This window comes from Dendrobates tinctorius, unplaced genomic scaffold (genome assembly GCF_039654945.1).
Source record: "Dendrobates tinctorius isolate UK_male_01 unplaced genomic scaffold, ASM3965494v1 ptg000073l, whole genome shotgun sequence".
In the NCBI taxonomy this organism is placed as follows: Eukaryota; Metazoa; Chordata; class Amphibia; order Anura; family Dendrobatidae; genus Dendrobates; species Dendrobates tinctorius.
The window spans coordinates 33563631-33575477 of record NW_027361741.1 but is presented as its reverse complement, the minus strand read 5'-3'; the positions used below and the strand labels follow the sequence as shown (position 1 = coordinate 33575477).

General features: G+C 42.1%; 1 protein-coding gene across 1 annotated transcript in view; it reads right to left on the bottom strand.

Moving 5' to 3' along the window:
- Nucleotides 1-873: 873 nt before the first annotated feature.
- PRKAB1 (protein kinase AMP-activated non-catalytic subunit beta 1) overlaps nt 874-11847 on the bottom strand; it is a 48279-nt gene continuing 37305 nt past the window's right edge. The window contains exons 3-7 of the mRNA XM_073582719.1: nt 7831-7924; nt 3293-3407; nt 2916-3049; nt 1965-2033; nt 874-1891 (exon numbers count right to left, since the gene is read on the bottom strand). Coding sequence (XP_073438820.1) covers nt 1814-1891; nt 1965-2033; nt 2916-3049; nt 3293-3407; nt 7831-7924 — 490 coding nt within the window. The 3' untranslated portion in view covers nt 874-1813. The remainder of the gene's footprint in view (nt 1892-1964; nt 2034-2915; nt 3050-3292; nt 3408-7830; nt 7925-11847) is intronic.

The window sequence follows — 11847 nt, the reverse complement described above, 5'->3', positions numbered from 1 at the left end:
CTAGGCTGCTTGAATAAAGGAGGGGGGGGGGGGGTTTGTCTCTTTTTTTTCTTCTATTCTATGGTCCCTTCAGTACCCGGGGAGGAAAGAGGGAAAGTACCTCCCCGTTCATGAAGATCCGACGTCCGGAATCCATGTTGTGGGACATCTGCGCCTCCTCAACCGACAGGCTCTGGTGGGGAGTGGGTGGGAGACGGAGGCAGGACCGGGTCTTCTCCTCTTTCCGGATCACCTAAACACACTTCTGTGTGAGGGATTTGGGGGTCCTGCCGAACAGACATATGAGGATACGGGGTGGCAGTATACGCCGTACTCAGTCTCTGCGTGGGAGAAGAGTAGTGACTGTTCACACTGTATCCCTTCAGGTACCTGAAAAGAAATGACGCATGTTAGGTAGATATGGGTCTCAAGAGAGACCTGTGTCCACCTCCTACTGACACCAAGCTAAAACGGAGTAACCTAGTACAGGTCAGTGGAGTGTACACGGCAGAGGAGGAGCTAACTTTTTGTGCATAGTGTCAGCCTCCTTGTGGCAGCAGCATAAACTCATGGTTCCTGTGTCCCCCCAATAAGGCGATAAAGAAATTGCAGTCTACATCCAAGTTTCTGGCTGTTACAGTCTGGCCTGCAACAGCTGAAGGGCTGGAAACACCGAAGGCCCTCTCCTTACCTGACGTCCCAGTTTCCTGAGGATGCAGCTAGCATTGAGTACAATAGTGGAGGAGGCTCCTTCTTCCACCAATCAGCGTGTGTGACAGACAGCAGATGCGATTACTTCACCAAGAGCCTAGGCCATACAAATATCCTAACCCTGTAAGAGTATCGTTGGTGTACATGCATAACACACCACACATAAAACTACAAACATCAAAGTGTGTTTTATATGTTTATACACTTTTTTTTTTAAAGGAAAATCCTAAATATAGATAAATACACTGTACAGCAAAAAAAAAAAAAAAGTATATGAAGGAGAAAAATAAAAAAAGTTATAGCCTGTGCTTTCAAGTCCTGGGGCACATAACCATGGATAAACATGCATGGATCTGGACATGTCATTTAAGGGAATCAGTCAGCAGGTCTTTGCTTTTTAATCTAAGGGCAGCATGAGGCCTAGACACTGATTTCTGCAATATGTCACTTATTAGGCTGTGTACAGTTTCAATATGAGTGTTTTATGAGCAGGAGATCATCAATGCTTGACTAGGTGCCCATGTGCATCCTGCCCCCCCCCCTCCACTGATTAGCAGCTTACTGTAAATATACAATATACACAGAGCTGCTAATCACGGGCATGGAAGTGGTTAGCTTTCTGAGCTCTGCTACATCTTAAAACTCTGTATCACAACTGCTGTCCCAGTTATACAAGTGACACTTTGCTCAAATCAGGGTCTTTTTCTACATTATGCTGCTCCTGGATGAGGTAGCAAAAACCTGGTGACAGATTCCATTTAAGTGTATCCTATGTGAAAGATTATTCTTGTGAAATATGAGTACAGACAAATCTAAAATGGAACTCAACATCTCAATTTCTAGTCTGTAGAGCTACCTAATGACAGGGGCAATGTATAGCGCCATTATTCAGTAAAAGCTCTACATGCCAGGCTTCCACTGTCTACTATTTGGATATAATTTTCCAAATTGCTCTCACTTCATTGAGGAAAGAAGAAACTTTGCCCACTACGGTATATGGATCTGAATTGTGGACCATCGAAATGCTCAATACAATAGTGACAGCTATGTTTGAAAAAAAATTTAATATTTAAAAAAAATGTCGGAAAAGGGTGTAAATAGAAGAACAGTCTATTGTTGCAGCTCATATTGGCTTGTACAGCAATGTGGTGACGTATTTCTTCTTGTAACGGTGAGTAGCACTTAAGACCATCACGCCATCCTGGAAGAAGAGAACAAAGATGTGACATTTTATCGTCCATGTGTTTTAAACACACTGGTATTAATGTATTTACCTTGATGGAAAGGGCATACAGGTGATTTAACATAACATGGTTTGGTTCTGGGAGCAAGGCTGGATCACACTGGAAAACAGACATAAGTAGTGTTAAAGTCAGCACTGCGAGCTGCTAAAATTAAGAACTTATTTGAGGTATGTGATTGAGCCATGAATTTAAAACCTAGAGTCTATCCCACTTGTTTCCTATAAATACAAGATTATTCACTTATTTTGTGATATGGGCTGGCAAGCATGCAAATATGTCATTTTCCTAAATCAGAAATTTATACAACAATGAACGGAGAGGATTAAGTGAATAAGATGCTGCCTGTGTCTATACATAGTAGTGATTAGAGTATATTGTGCAGAATACTGCTCAAAGTGTGGTGGCCCACTCTTGCACCGAGACCCACCGGAGGATTATCCCTGTGGGCCAGGCCAAGCCCGAGCTGATGCATTTCTGGCTGTACCCTGAACACCCACTATGTTAGACCTCGCTGATGCCAGTTTCATGGCAGGTACCTAACAAATGTGATGCTGAAAGCAGCATGTGAGGAGACTGAATAAAAAGATACTGTGTTTTCTGGTTAAAGAAAAAAAAAAAAAAAAAAAAGATGAAATTGCTCATAGAAAATTGAAAAACTGGGTTAGATTTATCAAAAATGGTGCAGTTGACTTTGGCACTTGAAATCAGTTTTCCAAAGGATTATTGGATGAAAAATTGAAATTCGATTGATTCCTATGGGCAACGGCTTCATTTTCCTTTGCACCCATTTTGGGAGATCTCCAACATTGTTTAAGCAATTTCCAATTTCAGCAAAAATCTGCTTGCTGAGATGTCCATCGCCTGATTGTTCTTAGGATGGAGTAAAGAAAAGAAAACTTACTTTGCTCATATGATTTTTGTTTACTATAAAGCATGCCATTACTTACATAGTAAAATATACCTAAAAAGATGAATACTTACAGAAATGCCAGTGTCTTTGTTAAGGATAACTTGTAGTAGATGAGGTGGAAGGATAGGAGGGGATTTGTTACGTTCTTCTAGTTTACAGCTGTATGGATCTTGCAGGTATGGACCAGGCGGGGAGCTAGATAATTCTGGGTAAGCAGAAGCAAATTACTTGAAAAGTCAAAATCTCTCCTGGGCAATTACAATTTATATATTAAAAAAAGCAATTTGCTAATCACACGTTACAGAACAGTGTTCAGTTCAATTTTGTAAAACACAAAACAGCACTTTTAGAACACTGGACTTCATACAGTCATAATTAAGTTATAGGTCTACTTGTGCAATTTTATATCAAAAGTGGCATGTGAAAGTTTATGACAAAAGAGACCTACCTGACACATCAGAGCCCTTCTGAGAATCCACCATTAAGGCATCAAATACTTCAAAATCGGTTTTCTTCACAGTAATAACATTGTTTAATGTGCCGAGCTGGCTGGTTATTACCGGCTACAGAAGAGTACAAACAAAAGGAAACATAGGGGACGATTCACTACATCTGTCTTAAGATTAGATGGTCTTAAAAAGTGCATCAAAAGTGGTTCATGCTGAATGAGAAATTTGGTCCATTTTTTTTTTTTTTTTAAATAACAGTGTAGCCTAATTTTACACAACATATTACTTGGCAATCTATGCCAGAAATTTTTATCACACAGCCATTTTCCATGACAGCCAAGTCAAAGTCAAGCCTCTTTTTTGAGCCAGTAGGAAACAAAATAAAAATGTGTCTAAAATACATAGTAAATATAGAGCTCTCTCCGTGAGATACACATTTAGCATAATAAATGAGGTACCTGCCATGAATGTTTTTTTGGTTTCAAAGAGGTTGTCCACTAATTTTACATTGATGGCCTATTGTCACGATCCATTTTTGGATTTGTGGCAGCTCTAGTTCCAATCACATTAAAACTTTTATCCTTTCAGGCCAACGGGGGTTAAATGCAGTTTTTCCCCACTGGCATGCTGGTGTTACTGCAGTGCTGCTGGGTCAGCTGATGTTTGTGACCACTCCCACATCCTTTAAAAGTTCACCTGTTGCATCAGCTGACTGTTGGTGATACAGTTCCTCTTAGGAGACCAACCTTTGCAGAAGCCGCTCTCTGGTGTGGAGTTAAACAGCAGTGTGTACAAGGTAAGTGTTGTATTTTTGTTACCTTGTCCCTTTGGCATCTGTCACTTTCCCCTGTGTGTTTTATCTGCAGAGTTGAGGCTAGAGCTCCTTGCCGGCCAGTGCACTAGCCAGGGCAGATCTAGATGACAAATAGGGACGAGGTATCCAGACGTTGGCAGGGAGAAGGACCCGCATTGGGTGTTAGGTGAGAACAGGCTCAGGGTGAAGCTCAGGAGGTGACCATCCCTAATTCCCTATTGTCAGGGCCTCTCTCTCCCCATTCTATCGGCGTTGTTGTTGTTGTGCCGTTTGGTGTCCAACCAACTGTTGGGTCGTGTCACACTGGTCCATCACACTTATCTTTAGGATAGTCCTTAATGTCTGATCGGCCAGGGACCGACACTCTGCAGCCCCGTGGTTCAGCCATTATCGGGTGTTGTTGGCAGCAGCCAGATGTACCCACTTGCCAAGCTGCTCTACTTGTAGTGGTCACGGCTGTGTACTATATATCTGCCTACTATCGATTTGAATAGGAAGAGGATATTAGTACACTGCAGCAGCCACTACAAGTAGACGGAGCAGCTTGGAAAGTGAGTACATCCATCTGGCAGCCGCCGCCGATGACAGCTGATTGGTAAGGGTGCCGAGTAAACAATGATGACCTATCCTAACTCCATCAATGTAAAAGTAGTGGACAATCACTAAGTTTGGCAACAAAATTGAACACATTTGGCTTAATAAATATCCCTGATTTTCAAAACTAGAATCCTATGCACTTCGACTGACCTCTGGGACCAAGAAGTATACAGTGAAACCCCTCTAAATCAACACCACAAAACTGTATTAATCTTCTAGAGGAGTTTACTCAAAAAGAAAATATGACTAGTACTTGATGGTGCTGAAAACCTATCAGTGACCTTGGTATCGATTACCGTAAGTGATAATCTTGGCGATGTGTCAGTGTAAAATAAATGCCTGTAGTTTATCCCATGTGTGTGTGAGATTATGAATGGACAAACTCAACGGCCATAGATACAAGAAACTGTTCTTAAGATAAGTGCAGCTTCCAGAGGTAGGGTGCACACTGAAGAATGTAAAGGGAACAGATCACGTTGTACATGTCTGTGTGCACCGCATGATATAGAGCAGGGGTGAGGAACTTCCGATGCAGCCCGCAGTCTCTTTAATTCTTCAGAGGTGCACTTGGACGGCCACTATGTGGTCCGGCGCAATCGCTCATTCAACTTATCGGCATTATACAGTCGAAAGAAGTGATGAGGAGAGAGTGTCCCTCTCCCATCACTCCCCCTCTGCCTGTGACTCAGCAGGCGCGCAGCTTTAGCAGCAGAGCGTGCGAGGGGAAGGTGTGTGTAATATATCTCACATACATACAGTATCTGCACTATATTGTGGGGGGGGGGGGGGGGGAACTGCAAGTTATTTCAATGTTTGAATAAATGTAGTTCACTAATGTTAAAGTTAATTTTATACGGCCCCCAAACTCCATTATAAAATTTCAAGTGCCCCTTGGCTGAAAAAACGTTCCCTACCCCTGGTATAGAGCTTGAGACGTTAAAAAGAATTTTATACAGGTTTGTTGGACAAGATTCAGTATGACATGTATTTCAGTTCATTGTAGTCGCCAAATCCCTAGTGTTTGCAAGTACGAGTCCAAAGTCTGGTCCTACTCAGTGACTGACGGCCATCTCTGCATGCACAGTCATACAAGGAAGACTGCTGAGGGATTTCAGAGCATAAAATACAAGTTTAACTGAAACTTTTAGCACAAAAACGTATATCAATCTTATTTGGCATAATGTGAGAATATGCTTTAACCCCTTCACTACCTGAGCTTTTTTCGTTTTCGCTCCCCTTCTTTCCAGAGCCATAACTTTTTTTATTTTCCCGTCTATATGGCCATGTGAGGGCTTATTTTTTGCGGGACGAGTTGTACTTTTAAACGACACCATTGGTTTTACCATGTCGTGTACTCGAAAATGGGAAAAAAATTCCAAGTGCGGTGAAATTGCAAAAAAAGTGCAATCTCACACTTGTTTTTTGCTTGGCTTTTTTGCTAGGTTCACTAGATGCTAAATCTAACCTGCCATTATGATTCTCCAGGTCATTACGAGTTCATAGACACCAAACATGTCTATGTCCTCTTTTTATCTAAGTGGTGAAAAAAAATTCCAAAGTTTGCTAAAAAAAAAAGTTTGCGCAATTTTCCGAGACCCGTAGCGTCTCCATTTTTCGTGATCTGGGGGTCGGGTGAGGGCTTATTTTTTGCGTGCCGGGCTGATGTTTTTAATGATACCACTTTTGTGCAGATACGTTCTTTTGATCACCCGTTATTGCATTTTAATGCAATGTCGCGGCAACCAAAAAAAACGTAGTTCTGGGGTTTTGAATTTTTTTCTCGCTACACCGTTTAGCGATCGGGTTAATGCTTTTTTTATTGATCGGGCGATTCTGAACGTGGCGATACCTAATGTGTATGTGGGATTTTTTTTACCGTTTTATTTTGTTTGGGGCGAAAGGGGGGTGACTTGAACGTTTAATTTTTTTTTTAACTTTTGGCATGCTTCAATAGCCTCCATAGGAGGCTTGAAGCATGCACAACCCGATCAGCTCTGCTACATATGGGCGATGAGCAGATCGCCCATATGTAGCAGATTTACTGCTGTGCTTTGAGCGCCGACCACCGGGCGGCGCTCAAAGCCATCTGTCTGGAACCACCATAGAGGTCTCTATGAGACCTGTGGTTGTCCAGGCAATGTGACGCTGACCCCCGACCACGTGATGGGGGTCTGTGATGAGCTCACTACCGGCCCGGCGGCCAGAAGTGCTATCTAAATGCCCGCTGTCAGCTTTGACAGCGGGATTTAACTAGTTAATAGGCGCGGGCGGACGGCGATTCCGCTCGCGCCTATTGCAGGCACATGTCAGCTGTTCATAACATAACCTCAAAGCGGGGGACCTTACCGATGACGTACTATTACTTCATCGGTAAGGAAGGGGTTAAAAAGGTTTTGCTTCGTAATCTGAGCAACATGATGTAGGGGCTTAGAGCCTAATTACAGTGATGCGTCACTTACTGGGCTGTGTATTGCTTTTACAATGAAATCAGTGTTTTATCAACATGATTATTGCTACAGGACTATGTGTCTCGTGCCCCCTAGTCACTGCTATGTAACCCCACCCTCAGAAACTGTCAGTGTTGGCATGGTGATACAGGACTCAGCATTCCAAGCACTGCAGCAGATAAAACAGCGACTGTATCAAAATGACAGCATGCAGACATCACTAGAATCAGTGTCTCAATCCCTACACCATGCTGCTCTCATATCAAATAGCAAAAACCTGCTGATACGTTTCTGTTAAGGGTATGTGATGACACTGTTTCTTTAAGTGCAGCACTCTTTTACTCAGCAGTTATTAATCTTTTACAGGACCAGTTGCCGTTTCCCGTTACTGAATTGTAATTCATTTGTAAAAATTGGATGCCATACTGATGGTCCGTAAGGTATTTGATCCCCCCCCCCCCTCGCACTATACAGATTTCGTAGTCAAATCACAGAACACTAATACAGCTGCGAAAAATAAATAAAAAAATGCAGATCTGCACCGACTCGAATTACATTGGTCTGAGTGCAATGTGTTTTTCTATCGGATTGCACTCATCCGACTGTACACACTTGTGAGCGAGCATCTCTGATTAGACCTGCTGAATTTGGCCAAACAGAAAGGTCTTTAATCAATTACCTCAGCGGGGTCATGAGTCCACTGGCCATCCACAAAAAACTTGTACTGGTGGTCACCTTCTGGCAGGTCCAATATTGCAACAAAGTTGTTATGGCTGGAACATAAAGAAAGGTGAATTAGTTGCAGCGATACATTGTATAGCAGCCAGTCCTAAGTACAAGGAAAGAAGAAATTCTACATATTGTACAGCACTATTACCCAATTGTTAAGTGCTCAGCCAAGCTCTAATGGGGCAACGTATGAGCATTTCTGAAACCTATTTGAATAGGGAAGGACAAAGGTTCATTTTACATCACATTCTTTAACCTCTAAAAAGTTTTCAGAAGTTGTTCTTTTTCACTTTAGCAAACTCTTTTACACATACAAAATAAAAAGAGCAGGTACTCGCCCTCCTGGGGTCCTGCACGGACTCTCCAAAGCTCTCTGCAGCAGTGAGGTGGTCTACATCTGCAAAGCCACAGTGACTGGCTGCAGTGGTGATGTGTGCTATAGTCATGAAATCTCTGCTGCAGCCACAAGGTAAAGAGCAGAGCTGGTCGCTGGACTATTATGGTAGGGTAGTAAGACCACCGATTTCCATACCTAGGGGTTGCAACTTTAGTTGCATTATGGCAAGGCACTCAGTGGTGCACTAGCTAGGGCCTTACCCTGTAGAGTAGACTAGCTGAAGAGCCCGGCGTTGTGCGGGCATAGTAACTGTGGTAAGTTATAACAAATAATGATTATCCGCAATCCCACAGTCCTGTCGCAACCATTATGACATCATAATGCGGGATATAGATAAGAACGAGGAACTCGATAGTTAAGTTGAAGGGATATTTATTAGCAATCAAATACATAGGTTTCAGTCAATAACTGTGCTCACACTGCCTTATGACTAGTGCTACTCAACCACACATGCCTGTTCTATATGCAGTCCAGGTATCTGAAGAAAGTCTAAGTTATTGACTGACACATTGTACATATTGGATTGCAAATAAATATCACCCCAATTTGACCATAGAGAGCCCAAGTCTTCATATAATACAGATGTATCCCATTGTAGTCTGGTAATGATCAGATAAGAAGTCATTTCAAGAAGGTTTCTAGATAAAAAGAAAAACCACAACCTCCATACAACATGAATTGAAGATTGTGCCATCTGGAATTACTCAATAAAATGAACATTGTGCATGACAGACTATTACATTTTCCTTCTTTACAGAAACACCAAAATAGCATTTTATTTTTTTTTTTAACCCCGTTCTGCCATATGACGTACTATCCCGTCCATGTGCCCTGGGACTTAATTCCCAAGGATGGGATAGTACGTCACAGCGATCAGCGGCGCTCACGAGGGGAGCGCCACTGATCACGGACGGGTGTCAGCTGATTATCACAGCTGACACCCGGCACTATGTCAGGGGCGGTCACGGACCGCCCCCAACACGTTAACCCCTGGCACACTGCGATCAAACATGATCGCAGTGTACCGGGGGTTTAGGGAAGCATCGGCTTCCCTGAGCAGCGTGATGTGCTGCGCTGCTCCAGGGGTCTCCTTCCCTGCACGTCCCCAGATCCAATATTGTGGCGGGGACCTTCGGGGGCCTGCAGGGAGCCGGCTTCCTCAGTGCCTGCAAAGCGCAGGCATGAGAAAGCCTTCTGCACTGCCTGTGTGAGACCGCTGATCTGTCACAGCAATCTGTCATGTGTCAGATCGGCAATCTCACATGACAGTGATGTCCCCCCTGGGGCAGTATAATAAAGTAAAAGTAAAAAAACAAAAAAACAAAAAAAAAAAACGCTAAATAAATTAAAAAAGAAAAAAAAAAAAAGTATTCCCTAATAAATTCATTTTTTGGAAACAAAAAACAATAAAAGTACACATATTTAGTATTGCCGCGTCCGTAACGACCCGCCCTATAAAACTGTCCCATTAGTTAACCCCTTTAGCGAACCCCATAAAAATAAAAAACAACGCAAAAAATAATGCTTTATTATCATACCGCCGAACAAAAAGTGCAATGGCGTCTGATCTCAATTCCAGTCAATTCTGCGTAGAAAAAGTCAAATGGTGCTCCTACCCTTCCAAGCTCTGCCATGCGCCCAAGCAGTGTTTTACCCCCACATATGGGGTATCAGCCTACTCAGGACAAATTGCAAAACAACTTTTGGGATCCAATTTCTCCTGTTACCCTTAGGAAAATAAAAAATTAGGGGCAAAAATATCAATTTTGTGTAAAAAAAAAAATTATTTTTATTTTCACGCCCGGGCGTTATAAAACTTCTGTGAAGCACTTGGGGGTTCAAAGTGCTCACCACACATCTAGATAAGTTCCTTGGGGGTCTAGTTTCCAAAATGGGGTCACTTGTGGGGGTTTCCACTGTTTAGGTGCATCAGGGGCTCTGCAAACGTGACATGGCGTCCGATCCGAATTCCAGCCAATTTTGCATTGAAAAAGTCAAACGGAGCTCCGTCCCTTCTGAGCTCTGCCATGCGCCGAAACAGTGGTTCCCCCCCACATATCAGGTATCAGCGTACTCAGGACAAATTGCACAATAACTTTTGCAGTCCAATTTCACCTGTTACCCTTGGTAAAATAAAAAAAATTGGACCTGAAGTAATTTTTTTGTGAAAAAAAGTTAAATGTTCATTTTTTTAAACATTCAAAAAATTCCTGTGAAGCACCTGAAGGGTTAATAAACTTCTTGAATCTGGTTTTGAGCACCTTGAGGGGTGCAGTTTTTAGAATGGTGTCACTTTTGGGTATTTTCTATCATATAGACCCCCTCAAAGTGACTTCAAATGTGATGTGGTCCCTAAAAATAAAATGGTGTTGCAAAAATGAGAAATCACTGGTCAACTTTTAACCCTTAGGCTATGTGCACACGCTGCGGTTCCGGCCCTGCGGAACCGCAGCAGTTCCGCAGACATGGTACAGTACCATGTAACCCTATGGGTTTTCAAAACCGCAGTGCTCATGCTGCGGTTTTGCTGAGTTTTTTTCCGCAGCATGTCAATTGTTTCTGCGGATTCCGCTGCGGTTTCACACCTTTAATATAGTAGAGGTGTGAAACCGCAGGTCACTTTACCTGCAGTTCCGCGGGAAAAAACCCGCAGGTGAATCTGCAGCGTGTGTACATAGCCTTATAACTTCCTAACAAAAAAAATTTTGGTTCCAAAATTGTGCTGATGTAAAGTAAACATGTGGGAAATGTTAAGTTTTTTGTTTGCCATATCTGTGATTTAAGGGCATAAAAATTCAAAGTTAGAAAATTGCGAAATTTTCAACGTTTTCGCCAAATTTCCGTGTTTTTTTTTCACAAATAAACGCAAGTTATTTGAATGAAATTTTACCACTAACATGACGTACAATATGTCACGAGAAAACAATGTCAGAATTACCGGGATCCATGGAAGCGTTCCAGAGTTATTACCTCATAAAGGGACAGTGGTCAGAATTGTAAAAATTGGCCCGGTCATGAGCGTGCAAACCACCCTTGGGGGTAAAGGGTTTAAATGAAAATTATGCTATTAAATAAATCGAAAAAAATATTACGACCATCCCTTCCCTCAAACAAGCAAACCATTGTGCGGCAAAACAGACAGAAGAATATTATAAAAATAAATTGTAGGCTTTAGAACTTAGAGCAACAGCAATATTTCTTCTCTCCAAAAGGACCAACATAGGTATTGTATGCTTTGGACAACTTTGCATCCTTTTTTTTTTTTAGTAATTGAACTCCTCCACCATAATAAATCACTGGACTTGATCTTTTGCTTTATTCTGTCTCTGCAGCGTCATCTACATATACTGCATAGCTAGCTGCAGCATGATACCCCGTGATCGATCGGCTTGCTGGCAGCTCGGCTCTATAGACCAGCTTCTCTTCTAATACAAGTAAAGTTTAATTAAGTCATTAGCACAACACATAATTGTAAAAAAAAAAAAAAAAGATACAAGGGTTATTCATACGTTCCCACAGACATAATTCAGTTTTTATATACATTTGCATATATTTTATATATTAGAAGGA